At 35.2% G+C, this 22,916-nt stretch overlaps 3 protein-coding genes and 1 long non-coding RNA gene across 16 annotated transcripts in view; 2 read left to right on the top strand and 2 right to left on the bottom strand.

Moving 5' to 3' along the window:
- LOC107222357 (eukaryotic translation initiation factor 4E-binding protein Mextli) overlaps positions 1–6,966 on the bottom strand; it is a 24,573-nt gene extending 17,607 nt beyond the window's left edge. For 2 of the 6 annotated variants that reach the window (XR_006904550.1, XR_006904547.1), the window contains exons 1-4: positions 6,629–6,965; positions 2,190–2,310; positions 1,760–1,900; positions 505–674 (exon numbers count right to left, since the gene is read on the bottom strand). Coding sequence is in view for 2 of the 6 variants with exons in the window: in XM_046740705.1 (XP_046596661.1) it covers positions 505–674; positions 1,760–1,900; positions 2,190–2,304 (426 nt within the window). In the remaining 4 variants the exon portion in view is untranslated. Of the gene's footprint in view, positions 1–504; positions 675–1,759; positions 1,901–2,189; positions 2,323–5,783; positions 6,164–6,628 lie in introns of those variants that run through there. The other 4 variants (XM_046740705.1, XM_015661690.2, XR_006904549.1 and 1 more) reach the window with 3 other exon arrangements.
- Positions 4,867–6,267, top strand: LOC124294630. Its single transcript, XR_006904554.1, has 3 exons — positions 4,867–4,902; positions 5,029–5,093; positions 5,189–6,267. It is a non-coding gene; the product is annotated as an uncharacterized LOC124294630 (long non-coding RNA).
- Positions 6,967–11,322: 4,356 nt separating the features above from the next.
- On the bottom strand, positions 11,323–15,769 carry LOC107222356 (neuroguidin). Of its 7 annotated transcripts, none has more exons than XM_015661687.2 (4): positions 15,638–15,769; positions 13,574–14,108; positions 13,077–13,430; positions 11,323–12,931 (listed from the first exon to the last, which is right to left on the bottom strand). In XM_015661687.2, the coding sequence occupies exons 1-4, from the start codon at positions 15,644–15,646 to the stop codon at positions 12,909–12,911; spliced, it is 921 nt and encodes a 306-aa protein (XP_015517173.1). In that variant the 5' UTR covers positions 15,647–15,769; the 3' UTR covers positions 11,323–12,908. The 7 variants fall into 7 exon arrangements, with proteins under 7 accessions (XP_015517173.1, XP_046596672.1, XP_046596671.1 ...); XM_046740716.1 differs by lacking the exon at positions 15,638–15,769 and adding an exon at positions 15,234–15,412; XM_046740715.1 differs by lacking the exon at positions 15,638–15,769 and adding an exon at positions 15,026–15,412.
- A 645-nt stretch (positions 15,770–16,414) lies between these two features.
- Positions 16,415–22,745, top strand: LOC107222363 (transmembrane 9 superfamily member 4). Of its 2 annotated transcripts, XM_046740704.1 has the most exons (11): positions 16,415–16,575; positions 17,130–17,374; positions 17,778–17,924; positions 18,039–18,194; positions 18,364–18,641; positions 19,078–19,296; positions 19,698–19,855; positions 19,950–20,209; positions 20,758–20,941; positions 21,731–21,969; positions 22,524–22,745. In XM_046740704.1, coding segments are annotated over exons 1-11 (1,890 nt in total). In that variant the 5' UTR covers positions 16,415–16,572; the 3' UTR covers positions 22,525–22,745. The 2 variants fall into 2 exon arrangements, with proteins under 2 accessions (XP_046596660.1, XP_015517185.1); XM_015661699.2 differs by having other exon boundaries at positions 21,731–22,745.
- Positions 22,746–22,916: the final 171 nt, after the last annotated feature.

The following is a 22,916-nucleotide window of genomic DNA, read 5'->3' on the forward strand; positions in this document are numbered from 1 at the left end:
TTTTCCATTTTTCTATTTTTAAAAAGAATTTCGTAACTTACAAATAGAATAATTTGATAAATACTTAATAAATGACTATTTAGTAATGAAATTAATGAAAAGTTTCTATTTTGGAAAACAAACTTTAGTAAAGAACAAAAAACTGCAGATTATGAGAGTGGAATTCTCAGAAATGAGTTAAGTGGTGTTCCTCAGCCCTTGTATGACCCTTGAAAAAGAAGGGAAATTTGGAAAGGATCAACAACATTTGACCAGGGTAAGGGTCTGGCTTTTTTTCTGGAAGTGGTTATAAATTTTGCACATGGCCAACACTTTGTGACCGAGACTGTTTATAACCTGTTTCTTCTCCAGCCTGATTTTTCTTTACCCACGTAACAGTTCATTGTTTATTTTTTTTTCCCCAACTTTGTTTAGATCAAATCAACGAGCCTTGACTGTCATTCAAAAGTCGGTACAATATGTAAAAATGGTCGTAATGATAAAGATGAATAAAAAAAGACTTACAATGTCGAGGTGGGAAAGTTTATGGCAATAATAGGAATCCATCGCGTCTGTATGACGCCATTGTTTCGCTCTGAGTTCAATCAGCTCCAATAAGTGAACTCTAGTCGTGACGTCAAGCCTTTCATCTTGACTACCGTTTCTGATAGCAACGAAAGCTCTGTCAAGTTGATCTGGAATAGACGGAGGTATTAAAGAAGTTAAAAAGAAACACATTTTTCCAAAGTTTATTCTCACTATTTGTGAATCAATTTTCAATTTCACGAGTTTTATGTGTCTCAAACAATTCCCCTGGCATTTTCCAACTACTTCGAAACTTTCTTTGATTCTGCCAAATATTTAGTGAATCGGAAAATTTTCATCTGTTTTTACTACCTATTTCTCAATGAAACTTGAAAAATTAAATAAAAATCTGCGTAACTCATTTTCCCTAATCTTTTGGGTCAATCTGCGCCCTACATCTTTGCTTATTTCTACTAATACAAATTTTGTAATTGAAAAGTATTTAAAATACGATAACAGTGTGTCGGGATTTTTTGATCATTCTTATACCATAATTCCATGGCTAAAGATAAATGGGAAAGGATTTTGCATTGTCTTAGCACCTCTTATAATCGACAGCGGCACAACAGAGAGATCCTCATAAAAAATGACCCACTTTAACTAACAGTAAGGAGGGAGAAGGCTTGTTACAATAGAAAGTAATAATTTCACAAAGTAACTGTAAAGCCGACAGTGTATTATATAATTATTATTTCGTCTTAGAACTTGTATTCTAAATTATATTGTTCCTTCTCCTTTATACGAAAAGAATCATTCACTCTTTATCAATGTTTAATTGCGCATTATCAATCAACTTTCTTCTATCTAATTTAAACGATCTCAGTCGATTTTTTATTGCCTTAAATCGTCTGACAATAATCAGAAAGCAGGGAAAAGATAGTAAAGCATTGAAGATAACATACTATTTTTCATAATATCGTACATATTGTTCATGATCATTTGATAAAACGATTAGAGTAGATCATTTGAGCGGATTTTCGAAAGAATCAGTTGAATTCATATAGATTTTCTAAGGTTTTCAATAATTATCGCAAATTATATCTAGCAAAACACTGATATGATTCCAAAAACATCGAAATACGTGAGAAAAAATTATATATCGATAGAAAAAAAAAATGTACTAAAACAGATATTTTGCAAGGTATAATCATGAAAATGCATGTACCATTTCCAGAGATAATTGTTAGATACGCACCCTTGTAAATAGCTTCCAATTGGTGGGCATGAAGCTTGACGTGATTGCACATTGTGATGACGTTCATCTGCAGAGTTCTGTCGAAGTAGCCATTCGATAGATGTATCGCAACATTGTCAATCAAGGAAACTATCTCCTCAACTGGAAGGAAAGTCAAGCAAAAATGAAATTAAAAAAAAAAGTCAAATACAACAACATAACTACTGTTAAATAAAAGTATTAACCCTTAGCACTGGGATGTTTAAGACCCCAAGCAATAAAATTCATATCGCGAGTACACTACTGGTTGTTTTAGTTTGCAACAATTATCAGAAAATCTGAGAACTGTTTTTTAAAAAATAATACAGTTTGAGGATGATCTCGAGGGTTAGAAAACAGTTGATATTGACATTATTCCAAATTTTATTATAATATGTAATAAAAATGTTACCAGTCGTGATCCGCCCATCGACAGTCGTGTGGCGATGCTGCGTAAGCTTTAGAGGTCTGGGCTTCTCAAGTTTTCTTAGTGTTCTACTTCTGTTCAGTTGCTGTGTGGTCGCCATTGTATTCTGGAAAATGAACTGGTATTTATTCGTGAATAAAGGCCTCAGCATTTTTATATTTGATAGATTTTTTCTTTTACTTCCCAATTACACAAATTGATATGTAAACAAAAAAAAAAAAAAACACACTAAATTTTACGATGTCCATATTACAATACAAATAAACATGTCATCTACTCTTCAATCCGATAAAATACATGATTAAGGGGGGGGTAAGGTATTAAATTTTTTTTTTTTTCAATTTTTTTTTATTTTTCTAATTGATTGCACAATATGTCGAGAATATTGTGTTAAAATTTCAAGTCGATTGAAGCAAAATTGAGGAAGTTATGAGTAAGCGTCCGTTGCTCCGGGATGAGGTTTTATACCTGACTGACAGTTACGCGACGCGCTCACCCGGCCCAATTAAAACCAAACGGGTCTGTTCAGGTAGAGTCAAGAATATTCGAGGCATGGTATATACATCAGTTAAACACTGTACGCCGTGCTGAGCAGTAACAAGTGACGCTAAAATTTTGACTCTGTTTTCCTTCAATTCGTACATCGAAAGTGTTACTTTGTTATCGTTCGTGTTCGTACATCGAAAAATGCCCCGAAAAATTAGCCAAAGTCTGTCAGTGGCACCGCTACAATCGTTGAAATTGCAGCTCATGTAGCTGCATGTACTTTCAATGAAGGTTCTTTTGCCTTGCTGGCCTTTATGCAAGAGATGCACATCCCGACAGGGCCAAGTTCTCACGAATGGGCACGACAAGCTGACGAGTTGCGAATTAGTAGAGTAGAGGAGCAAGCAGCGCGTGACAGTAAAGAAGAAAGAGTTTTGCGTAGACAAATGCAAAAAGATGCTCTAGACCATCTTGATGGAAGCCTTTTGCTCTACGGACCTGGCATCGACGACTCTGTGGGAGTATAAAAAAATTATCGAATTTTATGTTGAATTTTTCAGTACGCAAAACTCTAAAGCGTTTTTCTGAGACTTGTCATTTTTGGAGTCCGTGCCCACCATAACTAAAAATCTACTGGACCAATCGTTTTGAAATTTTGCACAGTGTTTTTTCACATTATTCACCAGGTATTGTCGGGAGCTTTTTTTTTTTTTTCAATAATTATCAATTTTACAACAATAACTTAGACGTTTTTTTTAGCGAAAATCTGGTTTTTGGCTTCCAAGTGCTACGAAAAATCGAAAAATCGAAAAAAAAAAAAATCCTCCCGTGAATACCTCGACAAACATCTCCTTTAACAAATGCATTTTGATTTTTTCGTTTCACATGATTTGGTTGCGAGTTATGATGGGCACCGCAAAACAACTTTTTCTCGAGGCGCCTCCGGAGATTCATCGTCAGTCGCTCAATTTTTGATATTTTGCAATGAAAATTTAGGGAAATATTGTTCAAATGTTACATTATCATGTATGGATTGCCTGAATAAACTAACACCATCTGTATTGCCAAAAAAAAATCTTATAAACATGCTTTTTTTTCACCGAATTAACCTTACCCCCCCCTTAAAATATGCACGATACTGAAAAAAAGCGGACAAGAGCGAATACAGCTTGCACCCTGAGGGTTCCATACGAAATTAATTATTTTTTTTTTTTGTATGATATAAGTGCAAATTAACTATTTTCCTACTTATTCCTTTACTTGTGTTGTGAGACCTTACTTCCCTCCAAATTTCATGATTCTGGGTCAACCGGAAGGACCCTATAGGTTTTTATTTATGAGTTGCGAGCAGTAAAATATATGACATAAATGGCCGTATCTTTTGAGCGGGTAAATTTAGAAGCTTGAATTTTTTACACCTCCAAGGGACCGTAGACCTTGGTATTTGAGATTAATTGCAACTTGATACCTTTACCTGGTCCTGAGAAAAAAGGTCTTGACAGACGAACAGACAGACGAATAGACAGACAGACAGATATACGGACAATGAAATGATCCTATAAGGGTTCCGTTTTTTTCCTTTTGAGGCAGGGAACCCTAAAAATGAAATAAATCTCATCATAAAAACACGTGATTTTTGCGTTTCAATTTTACATGAATGAGACAAACTCGTAAAATCGTTAAGGAAGTACCCTGGTCGATTTCGATGTGACGTATATATCTCGAAATATCTAATTCCACGTATCTCAAGAGCGACAAACGGCTTAACAACCGTATTCTATATACAAATCTGAACAAAAACACTCTAACCCATTTTCCATAGACACAGAAATAAAGAAATGGGTTGGATTCTACGAAATCGTAATATAAAATTCGTAGAATTCATGCCATTTCTTTGTTTCTGCGTCAAAAGAAAATAGATTTCAGTGTTTTTGTTCAAAATTATGTATAGAATAGAGGTGTTAAGCCCTTTCTCCGTGAAGTAAAGAATTAAGTCCCTTGTTCCCGTAAGCCCCTTAAATGAATTTAAAAAACGAAATAAATAAGCATTAAATAATAAAAATATTATGAATAAAAATTGTGGCGGCGAGGGGGGTCGGGGGGGGGGCTGCATACGGCCGCCGCTGAGACGCTTGGAATTTTACTTCGTCAGTATTATCATTTCCAGCATTCCAAAGTTGTCAAACGCTATTTCACGCCCAATAAAACTACGGTAAGAATAGCTAAAATGTGATTTCACTATCGTCGAGTTCCAAGACTCGAGAATTTAGTCCGTAAAACTCCATCGTATGGCTGAAGAGTGAAGTTTGCTACTTGCACATTCTATTTCCTCTTATAGGTTTGAAAGCGGCTAACTTCACCCTCCAATAAGACCATAAAATACATCGGGCGAACCGTTGAAATGTAAGAAAAATTTATAATAAATATATTCGCATCGAAATTATTCCCATTAAACGAGTTGATGAACGGGAAATTAGGATTATTCCGAAAATTTCCAGACAGATGTCTGTGACCTGGAAATATTCTGCATCAACGATTTTGTACGCACACGTACGCGGATACGCGTCTATGTGTTTGATGTAAAACAGACGTAAGTCAAACTGTACATGCACACTCGGCTCGGCCTTCAGTTCAGCAGCCAATGCTCAGCGCTCAAGCAAAAACTGTGTTATGTATTTGATTCTATCCACATAAGTATGCGTATGATAATTTATGCACGTAACACATCCCAGGTAAGTGTAATTGACGTTGTGTTATGTTATGACAAAGTTTTTTTTTTGTCGCAGTTAAAGTTGGGATCACAAAAAGGATTAGAAAGCTACAGAATCAGTTATACCTAGAAGTTTGCTTCAATAAGATTGTCGGTAGAGTACATAAATAATATGGATTTAGCGTAGATAAGATGCAGGTATGTTACATTACATACGTAGAATACATGGTTATGTTGTGGTATCGTATGGCGAACGTTAAATTAGGTTAGGTTAGTGCGAATGTTATCTAATCAGGGTCGTTGGCGCGCGTGGAGGAGTAACAAATTGCGCGCCAAACAGGGAATAGAGGAAAATTAAAGGCACAACTCAGTACTGACAGTACCTTCGATAATGACGCGAGGGATGCTGAACGGCAGTGGAGTCCGTTAATTTGGCAAGTGCTCTACAGACCTCAAGACGCAGGGACCGTCAAGTAATCGAAAACGGCGAATATGCGAGAGATTATCGCCTGGCGGCATCGCGTAAGGATTACAACGCAACGTCTTTAAAAGTCACCACCGGCGGATTTCTTGAATTATGGGACAAGGAAAAACGGATCTCACGACGTCGAGTAAATTTCGTAAAAGCACGAGAAAACAGAGGAAGGTCTAATGATGAATATGCGAGAATAAACGCACATCGTCGCTTTCGGCTACCAAAGGTTTATAGTAAAAATGAATGATATGGAGAACGAAAATAACCTCACGTGTCATACCAGCGATATGTATTGTATATACCGCAATGTATACTTGAACATGTGCCTATAAAGTCGCCTAGCTGTATCTACCATACACTAGAGTAGAAAATAAAGAAATTAGTCTTATTACTACTTGCAATTATTTATTAATAAACATTTTTCGTGCCCGATACGTGACCGTTTTTAGCATTTTTAATTGCATTCTATCAATGCGGTTGATCAATCATTGTATATTCAAATGGCGACGATTTTTGATCGCACAGCTTTCGATATCCGATCCTAACGCTGATTCCGATCTAGCTCAAGCGAGCAGGCGAGTCAGCAGGCGATCACTGTATAAAAACCGTAAAAAATGACATATGTAAACGCTTACAGCATAAAGATCACCGCTATTATGGATGTAGACGAACGTGTGTGACAATTTTCAAAAATACACGCACGCACGCGCGTTTGATCATTAACACATACATGCAGGCATACTTATTACTTACTTCAGGTAGATAGGGATGTTGCTGATTTGCGGTGCGCACTGTCCTCTTCTTTTCCACCCAGAATGACAATGAACAGTTGCTTAATTTTATGTGGCCACACGGCGATCGAAAAACGTGCGCGCACGGATCTGACGCGAATTCTAGTATGTTGATTTTTATTTTTTCGATTTTTATTTAGGGATCAAACCAAAGAGGACGACCAACGATTCGTCATGGTATTTTCTCTCTACCCTGTCCTCTGCCTCGCCGCACCTCGCTTAGCCGGACTTCTCACCCGGGCTCTCACGACACGATCTCCCAGCCTAGAGCAGAGAACGGGCAGAGAGTCAACTAACCTACTAGTCGACTAAGCGCCGACTTTCGTTCCGCCTTCGTCTCCCGACAGAAATTCAGGGGCCAATCAGAATTCGAGTCTGACGAGAAATACCCTAAATTCTTGTATATTTCTTTTCTGATTGGTTCACTTAGCCTTAAATCAGCTGCCTTCGGTGAATTCTCGTTACTTTTTTACCAGATACCTGATGCGGGAAATTTGAATTTCCGCTCAAGTTGTAAATACATATTCAAGGGTCACAAGTCGATGTAAAATTTCAAAAGTGAAGTACAATGCAGTTTTAAATACATGATATTTGAAGAATATTATATAATTATGAAATATTCATATTCTCGAACATCTCAAAGTAAAGAAAAAGTAAGATTCTCTGACTTTAGAGACGGTAAATGGATGTTATAAGGAGGCAAAAAGAATTCAGACATTGAAAACATTTTATTCAGTCAGTAAGAAGCCTTCTACATAATAATTCATTTTCATATGTAAATCACACCTCGTGGTGTAATTTACACAACAATATACATCATTTTTCCACGTACCGCTTAGTTTTTTTTTCTGTTTTCATTTTTGTATTTGTTCGGATTAGTTAGTTTACGTTTATGTTATGCCGAAAATAAAATTATCCTAAAAAACATAATCAATAATAGTACTCATAATATTATTTATCCATTATCATCGTCGTCCTCGTGTATATTTTATACTATTATTATTGTTGTTACTGTTATTATTACTAATTGTAGTCAATAAATGATTCCTATTTTGTTTCAACTTAGTTTTCACTGCAACAATGTTAAAATTTGTTACTTTTTTTTTTTGTATCGGTTTCTCCCGCTTTTCGTCAGAATTCGAAATAGAATCCATTCAGATCTCACATTGAGTATTTGACGTTACGATTGAAGAATTAGCAAAGCTGACACCGGATAAAATATTCTCTACCTCAACATAATTGTTTGTTTGTTTCAGTTTTTTCTACAATCGTTTTTTTCAAAGTTCAACTGCAATGTTCATGAAATCTCAAAAAGAATCTTTCGAATTCGCAGAGGTTTCAGTCTCAGGGCGCAAACGAGGTGCTAAAGTACAACATTGTATATCATATATCGTGATCTATAAGTAAAAATTTGCCAACTGTTCGCAGAGAGATCGTAATTTAATAATACCTTCAATAATTATTAATATGTATGTTATGTATGTATATGTTATAATGTATGTATAATATTATCAACTATAATTATAAGTTAGATAATGCGAGATAGAATATAGATGAAAAAGGCACTCGTTTTGTGTAGTAGAAACATAATCCAGGAACCAATATAACGTTGTGTTAACACAACGCTCCAAAACACAATCTCCCTACATTTTGCAACAGCTTTCCTCCGTCTTTTCATTCTTCCTCTCTCTTCCCTGTACTAAAGGTACTCGATTGATTACGTAAATGAATAAATTATTATCATTATCATCGTATAACCATCATCATCATCATCATCATCATTATTTATCATTATTAGTATTTTTTATATCAGTCTAAAAAATTATTACTATCATCTCCCTTTCATTATTCTTGTTCTTCTTCTTCTCAGAAGGACTGTATAGTGTATTTATCGATAAAATTAATACAATGTATACGCTGTATTCATTAATTCTCTCTGTTCTCATCTTCGTCGTCAGTATTGTGACATATTTTATTATAAAAGATCTCGCTTTCTGCAACAGAAGGTAATTTCAACTTTCTTTCAATGTTTTTGTTTTTCACACATGTATAATCGAAAAATTTGTACGTTAGCACAATGTTTGCATCAAGATCGGGAGCGATTGATACGTAACTTAAACAGGCTTCAGAGAAGAAAGAAAACAATATTTGTTATTTCCTTCTGTTTTGCACATTAGTATAATATATACTTACATTGATTATGTTTACATCAGAAATAATATTATTTCATGCTAAAATTGACTCAATTGCTTCGACAGCGTTTATGGATTTATAGTAGGTGCAAGTTTAGTGAAGGGGAAATAAAATCTTTGTAAAATAACACAGAATCGTGTACAGTGGAAGACAAAAAAAACAAACTACAAACAAACAACCATTAAACCAAAGGATTGATTTTTTATCTCGATGTAAACATGACAATGTTCTTTTTGTTTTCTTTCCTCTTTTCTATTGACTTGAGGTAGTCGATTAAATAATAATAATAATAATATCATTTTTTGATTCTATTGTGTGCGGATATGTGTGTTTTGCTTTTGCTTTTCCTTCACTTTGCTACGTACATTTCTTGTGCCCAAAAACATTCGAATGTCCTCAAATGCGAGTCAGGAGAGAGCGATGCGATAAAAAAGTTATGGAAAATCTACAACTGATTTCCTCAGAGAGAAGAAGAAATCAATTTTGTCGCTTGTCCTTCTCTCCCGAAATACAGCAAGGAACAGTGATACCGAACATTTTCTGTTTCATACAAGTTTTACCAAGCATTTGTAAATAATGCAAAGGCAAATGCGCTATTTTGTTAAGTATCATTATATCATTAGTTTTATCATTATTATTATTATTTAGTTATAGTATTATTTTTAAAATCTTCCTCGTATTCTTTTCTTTCTTGGTTGTTTTTTACTTTTTCCCCATCAAACTGTTATTTTTTTTCTCCATTTTCTCTCTTCATGTTTTTTATACTCATGAATAATTCATCGGTTATCACATTTTTTTTCTTCTTCAATTTATTCATGTAATTCTTTATTTACTTTTTATTTTACTTCACTTTAATTTTATTCATCTTGTTCTTTATTTATTTAACTTTTTCACCTTGTTTTCACAGATTTAAAGATAGGGAGGAGTGTTTTTGAAAAATTAAAAGCAAAAAACCAACCAACGCCGTCTAATTTTTTCAACTATCCCCGGAACGCGACTCAGCAATTGAACACTTCTGTAAAAAATATAATTTCTATGGATGGTTGATGAGCGAGTACCGGGTCAGCGATCATATACACATTTCTATATGTATATATACATATATACATGTATATATTGACAGTAATGATTTTAAATTACGAAACTAGTTACGCAATAATTATTTTTGTTTTCATTCTATACCGCTCACCAATATGACGCAAATTGACTATTAATTCGTCCAAAACGAAACAAAAAGAAAAAAAAAAGAAAATGATAAAAAACTTACCTAAACGTTTATCGACCAAAAACGTGTCCTACAAAAACTGAGATTAGTATTGACATATTTTCTCCATGATATCAATTGGTTATCCAACATACGGTTTGAGCCCCAATTAATTAGCCATTTGGAACAAACGGTGAGCAGGTATCAGCATCTCGGTTATTTAAAATCATACTATTCGTTTTTTTTCAGCTGTTAGACGTCGTAATTGGCTTTTCTATTCACCCCAGTGATTCAGAAATTTCAACTCAACGGCCATAATTATTATTAAACCTAAGTAGTACTTCTTCGGACACGTTAACATCAATTTTGAATTTTGTCACATACACATTACTTTTAATTAATTAATGATTTTTTTTTTCCTTACTTTTCTCCTTTTTTTTCATTTCTTCTTTATAATATAAATACCATAATACTATATGATTTAGAAATCAAGTCGATACTTGAAAAGAAAGAATCAATCGAGAGACTTCTTCTCTTTTTTCTTGCTTTCTCCGAGTAGACATTGTTACTTTCTGTAGATTTTTTTTTTTTTTTGCTCCTTTCCAAACATATTGACATCCTCTCTTACTACGATTGTAGCAACGAATAAGAAAAGAGATCAAAAAAATATAATAGTGATATTAGAAAAAACTCGCAACAAACACGTTAACACAATAATTATGTATAATTATAACTAATGATAATAATAATTGTACACCGCGAGAACGAAAAAACTTAACGATAAGAATATACATAATAATAATAATAATAATAATAGTAATAAATACCTAAATAAAAACACAATAATTAATTAGACAAATATCGCCAAAAACTTCAACATATTTTTTTTTTTTCTTTGCTTGGAAAAATGCGAACAAAATATATTTAATTGCTAATCAACGAGATAAAAAATTGATGTTAGATGAAAACATTATTCGATCTTTTAACGCTATATAGCTGAGATCTGTATGCTCAAAGGAATTTGATCAATCTAGGGTGGCAAAAAAAGCACACAACGAAGAAATTAAACAGCGAGAGGAAAAAATTCCTCGAGTTTTCTTTTAGAGACTTTGATATTGCATTAAATAAAATTTTAACATCCGTTGTATTTTTGTTGGCATTGTTTGGGTTCATATTGCATGATTTTTATCAACGACAACTTAGATCTCTGTAAAATATCATAAGTACTCAACTAATATTTAGCTGGTTTAATGTTGTTGGTCCACCTCCTGCGTAAAAAATCGATCGATTAACGATCAAATGGAGTCAGTATACGTTTACATATAGTTTTTCTTTTTTTTTTTGCAATTTATGAATTCTTTCGTTCTCCTTTTCCCATTCTGTCTGAGAGAGAAAGCTTTAATATTTGTTATTCAATCATGTTTTTTTTTTCTTTTTGTTAATTTATAGTTAATGTCATATAGTGACAGAATTATTCGATTCGTTATTGTTCGATGTATTGTCATTACGGATTGAAAAAAAAAAAAAAAACATCTAGGACAAGAAAAAAAACGTGGAAAATAAGATTTGGCAAAAATGTCAGCAAATAAAAAATTACAATCAAAGATTTTAGCCTTCTCTCTCTGTTCATCTTTCATTCTCCTTCTCATTTTCCTTCCTTATTCCTCTTTCAGAATCACTTTCTTAACAATTAGAACCGATAGTAATATTATTAATGACATTACTACATTAATTAATTACTTAAATAATAAGTAATCGATAATAATAATAATAAATTAAAAAACCATACCAAAATAAAAACAGAGGTATACACATATTATATATATGTATACGAGGGTGGTTCTTATTTTGATCATGTCGGAATTTCTTCGCGCTCGCCCCCCAAATCTAATCAACATATATAGAAAAAACTGGCTAAATTCCTGAATTTACCGATAACTCCCAACACGCCTCGCCAAGCAGTCAAATTTTTTATATGAAAAAATACATGAAACTATTAATTACTTTGAAACAACATATTCTAAAAAAAAATTCTATTACAGATCACTATTCTGTAGGGAATTTAATGCTCTACAAAAAAGATCTCTTATAAAATTTTCTTAGATCTAATATTTATCACGCTATCAGTGGAGAACTGTCTTCATTTGTTAAAATATATAGTTTTAAAGTAATAACCAGTTTTCATGACAAATTTTCAAACGCATCCGTTTTTCGATAAAAAAAAATTCGATAGCTTGGCGGGGCGTGTTAGAGTTATTGAACAAATTTGGGGACTTAGCCAGATTGTTTCTATATATATATTGATTACTTTTGGTGGGTAAACGCGAAGAAATTTCAATACGACCAAATTAAGAAACACCTTAAAATATATACATATATAGTATATATATATTATATACCTATATATATATATATATGTACGAATACACGACGTTATCGATATTAATTAATTTGATCACGTATAAATAATAAGTGATTAAATTGTAGATTTGAGTATCTCGTTGGGTTATTTCCAGTGAAATACGGATATTTCATCGATTTTCTTTTTTCTTTACACTGATAAACTATTAATTAACCAGTGCGCATTTTATTCAACTCATTGGATTATCTGAGTAAATTCCATGTATAGTTTATTTTATTTTCATTATTATTAATTATTATTATTATTACTGTTACGTTTTTCTTCTTCTTTCATTTAAAATGTTTATTTTATGTTTATTTCAATAGTTACCGCTGTATGATCCTCGGCTTTGTGGGTTTGGCTTGCTTGTTTTTTTTGTGTGTGTGTGTGTGTGTGTGTGTGCGTGTGTGTGCGCGTGTGTGTGTTTCTTTCAAGGTTTTCAAATTAATGCTTTTTTTTTTTGAAACCTGGAAAAAAGAAATGTACAAATTTAATCTCAAAGATCGAACGACGATTTTCTTATGCTTGCGAAATTCAGACAGACAGACAGACAGGGAGAGAGAGATATTGTCTACCTTCAAAAATTCAATAAAATAGCGCAGAGATAATTACTTTTTTTGGCTTTTCCTTTGGGGACTTTCCTCTTCTTTCCGGTCTTTACAACGGACGAAGGTCCACCGAAGGAAGTGATCTCGTCACCCAAACTTCCAAGCGTAGTAACCTGCCGACGACGGTGTCTCTCTTGTTTAGTGACGGGAAGACGAGTCATGTAGTTCTCCTCGTACTCCATTTTACGCTTGTTCTCGAACCCAAGACTTGCCTGCTTCTCTCCAAGGCTCTGCGAGTCCTCTGCAGGCGCGTCCAGATATTCCTCTCTCAGCTCTCTAAGAACCGCTCCTGACACAGCACGCCTTTTTGCTCTTATATCCGCCTTGCGCTGCCTCTCTGTATTTGTTTCATCTCCATCTAAACAGCCAGAATTAAGATTAGTACTTTCGAAATGTTTTTGTCTGCGGGAAGAAGACGTTAGATATCACTTGAGATAAGATGGCGAAAAAAAGGAATAGAAATATCGAAGAAAAATCAGAGTTCTTTTTCCTATTTCTTACCGTAATGAACGGCAGCCAATCTAGGCGGTACATAAATGCCGGACTTCTTGATTTGAGTTTTAGTGATCTCCTTTTCCTCGCCGTCTTCGCTATCCAGGTCCAAATCGGAGGCCTCCATTTTTCCAACGAGAGCGTCAGGATTTGCCCTGAAGTTGGCTGGATCACCTCCGCTGGCAGCACCAGTCACAGCGGTTTTAACGAGCTTGTCTATCTGGTACTTAAGTTTATGATCAATTGGTCGAATTTTCTCAAGGACGGTCCTTATCTCAACGAGACGGTCTATTGATGGATCACCCTCGATCTTTTCTCCCGAGCATTTCCTCAGGACGACATAGGTCAGGTTTATGAGATAGGAGAGAAGCATGTGATACTTCATCTCCAGGAAACTTAGACCCTTGTCCGTCGATATTTCTCCACTTTTTACCCTTGCCAGCATGTTGTCCACAAGCTGATTCACCTGCGTTACATTGGCGTTCATTTCGCCTAAAAGACGGAACGCCTGTGGCAAATCACACTGCTCCATTTCATCGATTGCCTGATGATTATAAGAGAAGTATGTCTTAATTTCTTGGCTCGGAAATTCAACAGATTGGGCTTTTCTATCGTTTTCATACAGTCAGATTAGGGGAGGGAAAAATGTAAACGTGTATCAAGAACCTACTTACTTTGGAAAAATTTCAAAATAAATTGATAAGTAAGATCGTGCTACAGCAGATTTTTCAGTATCAAAAACCAATATTCAACTTTTCTCATATTTTATTTTAACGGTAATAATTGAACTTTTTGATAGATAAAAATTCAAATTACTTTTAATATCTGAATAGAAATTTGTGTCGCTAACTACAATTGAATGAGGGAAAGGCACAAAGCACCGTTTCTTCGAAAAAAGAAAACTATGTTTGATTGTGGAAAATACTTGGAAATTATGAGAGTTGGGAGATTTTAGGAATGAGGATGGGAAAGCATGGAACAATTAGCTCAATGACAGAATATGTGAAGACAGAAACAAAAAAGAAAAATGATTCTTTTTCTTTTCCCATATACCTTATAAAACTATGACATAACAACAAAACATGTGCATTACAAGTACAATAACAAAAATTATCTAAGCTCGTATACCAAGTGTAAAATGAGAAATTTGAGTTGTGGGATACAATATAAAAGTAATTCAGCTTCTCTGATTAATGAAGTGTAATAATAATAATATTCCGTACTTTAAAACACACACGCATGCATGCATTAGCATTACTTTGTGAGAACACAAGAATATTATTTATAACAATTATAATACAGATTGAGATCTAGTTAACATTGACTGTGGGCGTGTAAGAAATTGGTACTAACAAACATTAAATAAAAAAGAAAAAAAAATTAAAAAAACGATAAAAAAGAAAGTAACCTAGTTCGTTTCGTAGTACTTGTAGCAATATTCGATTATTTACGTATGTATACTTTTTCAGCTCGTTATCGCAGTCGCAGTTAAAAAGCAGCAGATATATGTATAATAATGATAACAATATTATTGGGTTTTCGTGTTATGTTTTCTTCTTTCTTTTTGTTTGTTACTTTTCTTTCGTTTCACAGAAACAACCCTTCGCAAAGTATTATAAAATTGAAATAATCTGCCATCTTCCTGCGTATAATGTGTATCTGTATTTACTATAATGGATGGCTACTGTGGATGACAGAGTAGATACCCGGCAACCGAGAAAAGAGAGTGATTCGGGACGAATTGCAGTCAACGAAGAACCAAGGGTGCCGGAGATGATCGAGGAAGCGAGACGGAGAAAGAAACGAGGCAACGCGCTAACGATAAAGAAAGAGCGAAATGAAAGATAAAAGAAACATGAGGGAAAAAAATTCAGGTACGCGCAGCGCACAGCGCAGAGAAAAACACGAACACAATCACCGGCACATGGATGCCAACTATACCACCGCGAAATACTTTACGACGTTGTAAGGGTAAAAAGAAAAAGTGAAAAATGAACGAATATGCATCGGTTCTTTTATCATTATTTAATGATTGTTCTGATACTATTTATACAGTCAACACGATCCTCTTACCTGCACCATTGTTATTCAATCAAAATAAACTCAACAAACACATATCTAATCGAACAAAACTTGTAATTAAAGCCCCCCACGTGGGACGATATTTTCCTTTTTCGAGGGATATATTTCGTCTTTTTTCTCCCCCCCCCCCCCCCCCCCCCCCCGCCCCCCTCTTCACGCTGGGATTGCGAATCCCGTTACAAATTGGCCAACCGTATGGCGTCAAAAAGTCTAGTCAAGATGAAGACTGATCTAGTTCCGTTTATTTCGTGCCCACGTCGACCTTTTATATCTTATTTCGGAAGGAGTAGAAAATATGTGAAACTATTTTTCGCTACTTTTCAAGTCATCAAAGAATATAGTTGCGGCATTCATTTTATAATTAAGTGTGACCCGAAGTTAGCTACTAGTGCTCAAAATTATCCAAGCCGAGATATTTATAGTGATCTCTGGTGATATGCTTGTAAGGCATGGTGGAAGAATTATTATGTTGGTATGATTATATAGACGAATAACCACACCATTTTGTGTTTTCGGCAGGAAAGAAGTGCGCTCAGTGCGGTTGAATCTTGTACTAAACTTCTGCCTAAGAACAATATCTGATAGTAGACAACCACCAGACGATATCGCATTTATTGGGCGCTGCCGATCACCCTCGTGCACGGTCTGATGCCGCTGATGCTACAGGAAATATTCCCTGGGTTGACTGCAATTTTAATCGTTCTTACGATAAATTGCCGAAAGATGGCGCAAGGCGCGATGAAAGATTCGTCAAATATTTATTCCATCAATCTCGCCAGTCTAGCATCGAAAGTCGAATAGCGGCTACGTTCAGACGACTGTTATGGTTCTGCTGCAATTTTGACGTGTGAACGAGTGGGGTATCGCGATTAAAAGTCAGGTAGGGTCGGCGTGGCGCGCCTTTGGCCAAACACTAACGTCAAATAATGGTGAGTAAAATAATGAAAATATTCAACAACGATGCATCTTAACGCTGAACATGTGCAGCGATATTCGAGCGCTCAATTTCTTTCTGTTACCCGCATTCTCGAATTTCCGTCGAATCTTCTTCATCTCCTCGCGGTTTGAGCGTTTCTTACACGTCCTCATCGCCTCCTTTCTCAAACATTAGCGGTTCTTACACCCCAAACATCATTCATCGTCCAAAATCGCACGTCACGTCATCGTCGACGGTTCAAACCGCGTTTCGATCTCTCTTCCTCTAAGCTTATTTTTTCCACGTATTTCACGCACTTCTGGTAACGCAAGCTATCAGCCACTAGACTGACAAACACAGCTAATGAATAAAAGCTGTGCAAACATTTAGAGACAACTTGGCACTTTTTGTCAATTCAACGCTTCACACCTTTTTATTAGTAAATATTGCACGAACTTTATCTAGATCCAATAATCCAAAATTGTGATCCTATGACGCTCAATTTCACCCGCGTCACCGAATCTTGTAACATGCTTCGATTCGTTTTCACTTTTTTTGTGTTTTCAGGAAAGGTTAAAATGGTGGACGATCTGGCTTTTCGTCTTGCTTCTCCAAGCAGATGCTTTTTATGTACCAGGAGTTGCACCGGTGGAGTTCACGGCTGGTCAGAAAATCGACGTCAAGGCTGTCAAAATGACGAGTACCAGAACTCAGTTGCCATACGGCTACTATTCGTTGGACTTCTGCAATCCAAAAGGCGGCGCTCTCATCTATAAGTCCGAAAACTTGGGCGAGATACTCAGGGGCGACAGGTGACATGATATATTATTACCCTGAGAGGCGTTCTGCTTTTGTAAATGACTTATGCATGATATATCCAAACTCTGCTGGAAAAATCCTTTACTAGAATATAGAAATCAGGCAACAAGCCAGGGATTGTATTTAATTTATGAATTAATTCATAGCAATCAATGTCATTTTATTATTCCATTTAATATATGCTGACAAAATTGCGATCAAGCGTTTATCGAACCAAATATTAGCTTTTCAAACCCACGCAAGTATTTTTCTGTTCAGAAAAGAGCAGTTTTTGGTTTTTGCTTGTACTATTGGTTATTTTCAAGTTTCAACAGCATCTTTGCTACTAAAAATCTTCATCTTTCCTGTATTTTTTTTTTTCACACCCAATTCAAAAGCCCTTTTCTTTGTTCAAAGAATTGTCAACACGCCTTACGAAGTTGAGATGAATGTTCCTGTTCATTGTCGACTTCTGTGTCACACGCCGAATGAAAAGATGACTTGGAGCAAGGAAAAATCTGAGCTAGCAATAGAGCGAATTCAGCACGAGTACTATGTACATCTGTGAGTACATTTTATGACCATTCCAGTGATCCGTGTCGAAAAATCTATGAAATCATTTTCTCAAGAATTTTATGTCAACGTTTCTCTTCATTCTGTTGCCCTTCCTGATTTCAGACTGATAGACAATCTGCCTGCGGCAACTAAACAGCAACATCCAGAGACCAACGACTTCACAGTACAACCCGGATACAGATTGGGTGGAATTAAAAATGGCCAAGCGTACATCAACAATTACCTGAAGCTGATTCTCAGCTATCACAAACACGGAGAGTAAGTTGATCTTTATTGGAAAATATTTGAAATGTTACTAATTCCAGCTAGTATCTTGTAACAAAACACTTTTAGAGTCGAAAATCGAATTATAATCAAATTCGAAACTTGTGGGTAAAAATGTAAGTCAGACTTATGAATAATATACGTTCCTTTTTTTTTCAAACAGAAACCAGTACAGAGTTGTTGGTTTTGAAGTGGAGGCAAGTTCTGTTGATACCAATCAAATCGAATTTACTGACAAGAATGAATGCATCATCCCTGATAATCCCAAGCCACTTTTCATCAACCCTGAAGGCACCAAACTCCAATTTTTCTACTCTGTCGTGTGGAAAGAGTCCGCCGTCAGTTGGGCGAGCAGATGGGACGTGTATCTTGGCATGAGCGACGTCCAGATTCACTGGTTCTCTATAATAAACTCGTTGGTTGTGGTCTTCTTTCTATCTGGTAAGAAATTGAGTCTTTGATAATTACTGTTTCCGTTAAATCGAAGTTGTGGTAAACATTTGTCGTTCCTCCACGAAATTCGCGATTGTCTGAAAAACTGGGTGAATTTCGAGAATTTATATACCTACAACCAATTCAATTTAATCGGGGTTTGTTTCATGTCAAAGTATATTGATCGGGCTTTGCTTGTTTTTTTTTTTTCATCAGAATCGATTGAAAAAAGCAAGTAGACGAAACAATTTCTCATTCGATTTGCTTCAAATATGAAAACAGTATTCTTGGATAGATAGTACCTACATCTTTCTCCCTAGAATCGAAATTTACCATTCCAAATTTTCTCAGCCAATATAGTGTAGTTTTCACCATTTTTTTTGACGATTTTAATTTTGTAAACACATGTGCGATAGCGAAAATATCGAAATCTTATTTATTCCAGGAATACTGACTATGATAATGGTGAGAACACTCAGACGGGACATAGCAAAGTATAACGCAGGCGAAAGTGACAGTTTAAGCGGTCTTGATGAAGCGATAGAAGAAACTGGGTGGAAACTTGTTCACGGCGACGTTTTTCGACCACCGACAAACTCTCGACTCTTCGCTGCTGTCATTGGTAGTGGAATTCAGATTTTCTTCATGGCGCTTATCACTATATGTAAGTCATTCTTTCAGTTTATTTGTATAATAGAGACGTAGATACAGAGAAAAAAGGTTTTGGAGTAGCATCCAAAGTTCAATGGAAATAGGAAAATTCTCTCGTAATATCATTTCAGAATTTGCAGAAAACTATTTGAAGTAAGTTTTAGACACTTGCCGATTATAAGTTTTCAGTCTTCTAGACCGTTTTCACATTTTTTTTTTTTTTTTTTAAATACTATTTCAGCCTGTTATCCGGTTTCTTCATCCAATTTCTAGGGCTTTCAGATCTGTTTGGGTTTCTTTGGATGGTATTTTTATCAGTTAATTCTATAATAGTTTGTCCATATTATTCAGATGCTTTTTCGTTTTTTTCTTTTTAAACTGTTGATTCCAATTATTCACGACAATTCTTCACAGTTTTTGCAATGCTGGGTATGTTGTCACCTGCGAGTAGAGGAGCCCTTGGCACCTGCGCTATATTCCTTTACGTGTTCTCCGGGCTTGTCGCCGGTTACTTTTCGGCGCGTCTCTACAAAACGATGCGAGGCAGAGAATGGAAGAAGGCTGCGTTACTGGTGAGTGATTCTCTTTCTCGGTTGTTTCAATATTTGTTCACCTTTTCCTCGTCGCCATCTGTGCAATAAATAATTTAAAATTTTCACTTTTCAGACCGCAATGCTTTATCCGGGGATAGTTTTCACCACTTGTTTCTTCCTGAATTTCTTCATTTGGGGAAAGAAGAGTTCAGGCGCTGTTCCTTTCACCACTATGTTGTCCCTGCTTTGCCTCTGGTTTGGCATTTCTCTGCCTCTCGTTTACCTCGGTTACTTCTTCGGATATAGAAAACAGCCCTTTGCTCATCCCGTTAGGACGAATCAGATTCCCAGACAGGTTCCTGATCAGTTGTGGTACATGAATCCAATTCTATGGTTGGTATTCGTTTTCTCATCCATTTATAATGAAGTTTGAATATAAAATTTCTCACCGATTTCTCTTCTGACCGATGTATTAGTGTTTGTGAGAAACGATCCTATTTTTTCTTGGAACATCGATTCGATTTCATATTTTTTGTAAAATGATCGCCCCAATGTTGGAAAGTGCACTCCCGTCAGCCAGGATTGATAAATTATCTTTCTAATTGATAACAAATAGTTTACAAAATATAACCCCAACGGCCGTCTCGCTGTGAAATAAATAAAGTCAAATTCTGTAGAATATGTATTCAGCCGTAGCTGCTTAGAGCGAACTTTTTGACAATAGTTCGATCGTTATTAAAAAATTCCTGATCGATTTGATGAATCGAGAAACAATTAGACTGCTTATGGTATAGTATGTTGTGTGATAAGGGACGAAAGTTGGCGATTATGACATAATTTTTTTCTGAAACACCCTAGTATACATGGATTGCAAAAAGAAACTAGTGTAGGTGACCCTTGATAAAAACCTAACCAGTGCTTCTTTTCTCTTTACTTTCCAGTACACTGATGGCGGGGATTCTGCCGTTTGGGGCAGTTTTCATTGAGCTGTTTTTCATCCTGACAGCACTGTGGGAAAACCAGTTTTACTACCTATTTGGTTTTCTCTTTCTCGTCTTTTGCATACTCGTCATATCCTGCTCGCAAATATCCATTGTTATGGTCTATTTCCAACTTTGCGGAGAAGTAAGTAAATCGATTTATTATGTTGGAAAAAAATGGAGACAATATCGACAAGTTTTCAATCAGTATAACAACATAACAAAAAGACCAATAACAAAGAAGTTCATTGAGTTAGTACATCCATTGTCAAAGTATACATCTTTTTTTGGTTTCAAATTTAATTGCTATTCTTATGCTTCATTTGCAATTTTTTTGCTCAATTCCTTCACCCGAAATTTCTGATGTTGCCAGCTTTCCAATAAGTTAGCAACATCACAGTGTTTCATGGAGAACTAGTGTCGATAGAAAAAAAAAGACAACACCATATTTTTAGCCTTTTATTTGCTCAAGTAATCCAACGACCCTAATTTGTTTTACGAGAAAAGAGATGACCAACCAAAAATCGAGTATCGTCATATGACAGCCTGACCTGTATTTCGGCCCTTGGAATTGATCACACACAGATGCCGCGAGGGCGATTTTTTAGGTCATCGACGAGCCTGAAAAATCCATCCTTGGTAGGGAGATGGTAAAAAAAAATATGGCGTTGTCTTTTTTTTTTTTTTTATCGGTACCAGTTCTTCATTTATCGCTGTGGCGCTGCCAACTTTGCTGAAAGCTAACCGGAACACAAATTTCGGCAGAAGGAGTTGAAAAAAAAATAGCAATTAAAGAGCAATTACAGCTTAAAATATTTTGGATGTGGGTGTGTTAATTTATAGACTTAGAACATAGAATAAACCCATCAAGTAAATAACGACAAATCGGACCGATAAAAAAATTATTGTTACAATGATTTTTATTTATTTTCAGGACTACAGATGGTGGTGGAGAAGTTTTATAGTGAGTGGCGGATCAGCCATATATGTATTGGCTTACTCGATATTCTACTTTGTGACAAAGTTGGAAATAACCGAATTAGTGCCAACGTTGATGTACTTCAGTTACACAGGTCTGATGGTACTGACATTCTGGCTTTTGACCGGAACCATCGGATTCTTCGCGGCTTACGCGTTTATTGGGAAAATTTACGCTGCCGTGAAGATAGACTAGTCAGTGATAAAAATAATAGTAATAATATTATAATATTAAGACAAACGTTAAAGAAAAAAAAAAGAAAAACCAGAAAGACAAGAACTGAGAGGAAAAATAAACAAACCAGTAAAAACCCCAGACGAGTTCGTTGGATCTTAAATAAATTCTTCTCACGATATAATATGTATATTGTATATCTTTGCGTTCGAAGCAAAAAAAAAAAAACAAATACAAAAAAATACGCAGAATTACAAAATTTCAGGACTGTGGTGTGAAATTCATCGGATATTGATTTTCAAAATATCTAATATGAAAACGCTAAATCATCCTGCATCTGGAATTTTTTCACAGTGATGACAACACTTTCGACGTTTAGTCAATGACAAGGCTGCGGAAAGCATTTTGTCCAAATCGAATCTCGTCGAATTTACTTATTACCCCTCTAAATAATAGTAATAATAATGACAAGAAAAAATATTAATTTCGTATAATTTTCATTAATATACAGGAGGTATGTAGTATTTAAAATAATGTTGACCAGGATCAATATCGTCACTCTTTTGTTTTCAAGGTGAGCGATGGAAAGAAAAGGAAATAAAGAGAAAAGAAAACAACATTTAAATAGCTGAAGAAATAAAAATCTGAATGTCATATGGAAATGAAAAAATGACGAAGCGTACATTGAACGTGACGACTGAAAACGACGCTAGAAGCTGTCTCGGTTGTATATAAAAAAAGGAGAAAAAAAAAACAAAAAAAAACAGGAAAAGAAATAAAAATTTTATATATAATAGGTAGAAATGGAAGTTATTATAAGATTCTGAGACAATCGTTACGTCGATTGATTTCGATCGTTAATCATCAACGTCGTCAAGGAAAGAGTAAAAAATAAAAATGTATATTCAGACCACAAAAGAGTTTCCTCTTAATTATCACTATCATTAGGATAAATAATAATAATCGT

This window comes from Neodiprion lecontei, chromosome 5 (genome assembly GCF_021901455.1).
Source record: "Neodiprion lecontei isolate iyNeoLeco1 chromosome 5, iyNeoLeco1.1, whole genome shotgun sequence".
Classification (NCBI taxonomy): domain Eukaryota; kingdom Metazoa; phylum Arthropoda; class Insecta; order Hymenoptera; family Diprionidae; genus Neodiprion; species Neodiprion lecontei.

Bases quoted from the DNA above. Each gene is read 5' to 3' on its own strand.
- LOC107222356 (XM_015661687.2), bottom strand. The intron at 13,431-13,573 runs GTAAGAAATAGG...CTGGCTGTTTAG, and splicing joins ATTGGCTGCCGTTCATTACG to ATGGAGATGAAACAAATACA. The intron at 12,932-13,076 runs GTAATTATCTCT...TCTTTTTTCCAG, and splicing joins CAAAGGAAAAGCCAAAAAAA to GTTTCAAAAAAAAAAAGCAT.
- LOC107222363 (XM_015661699.2), top strand. The intron at 17,375-17,777 runs GTGACATGATAT...CTTTGTTCAAAG, and splicing joins GAGATACTCAGGGGCGACAG to AATTGTCAACACGCCTTACG. The intron at 18,195-18,363 runs GTAAGTTGATCT...TTTTTCAAACAG, and splicing joins AGCTATCACAAACACGGAGA to AAACCAGTACAGAGTTGTTG.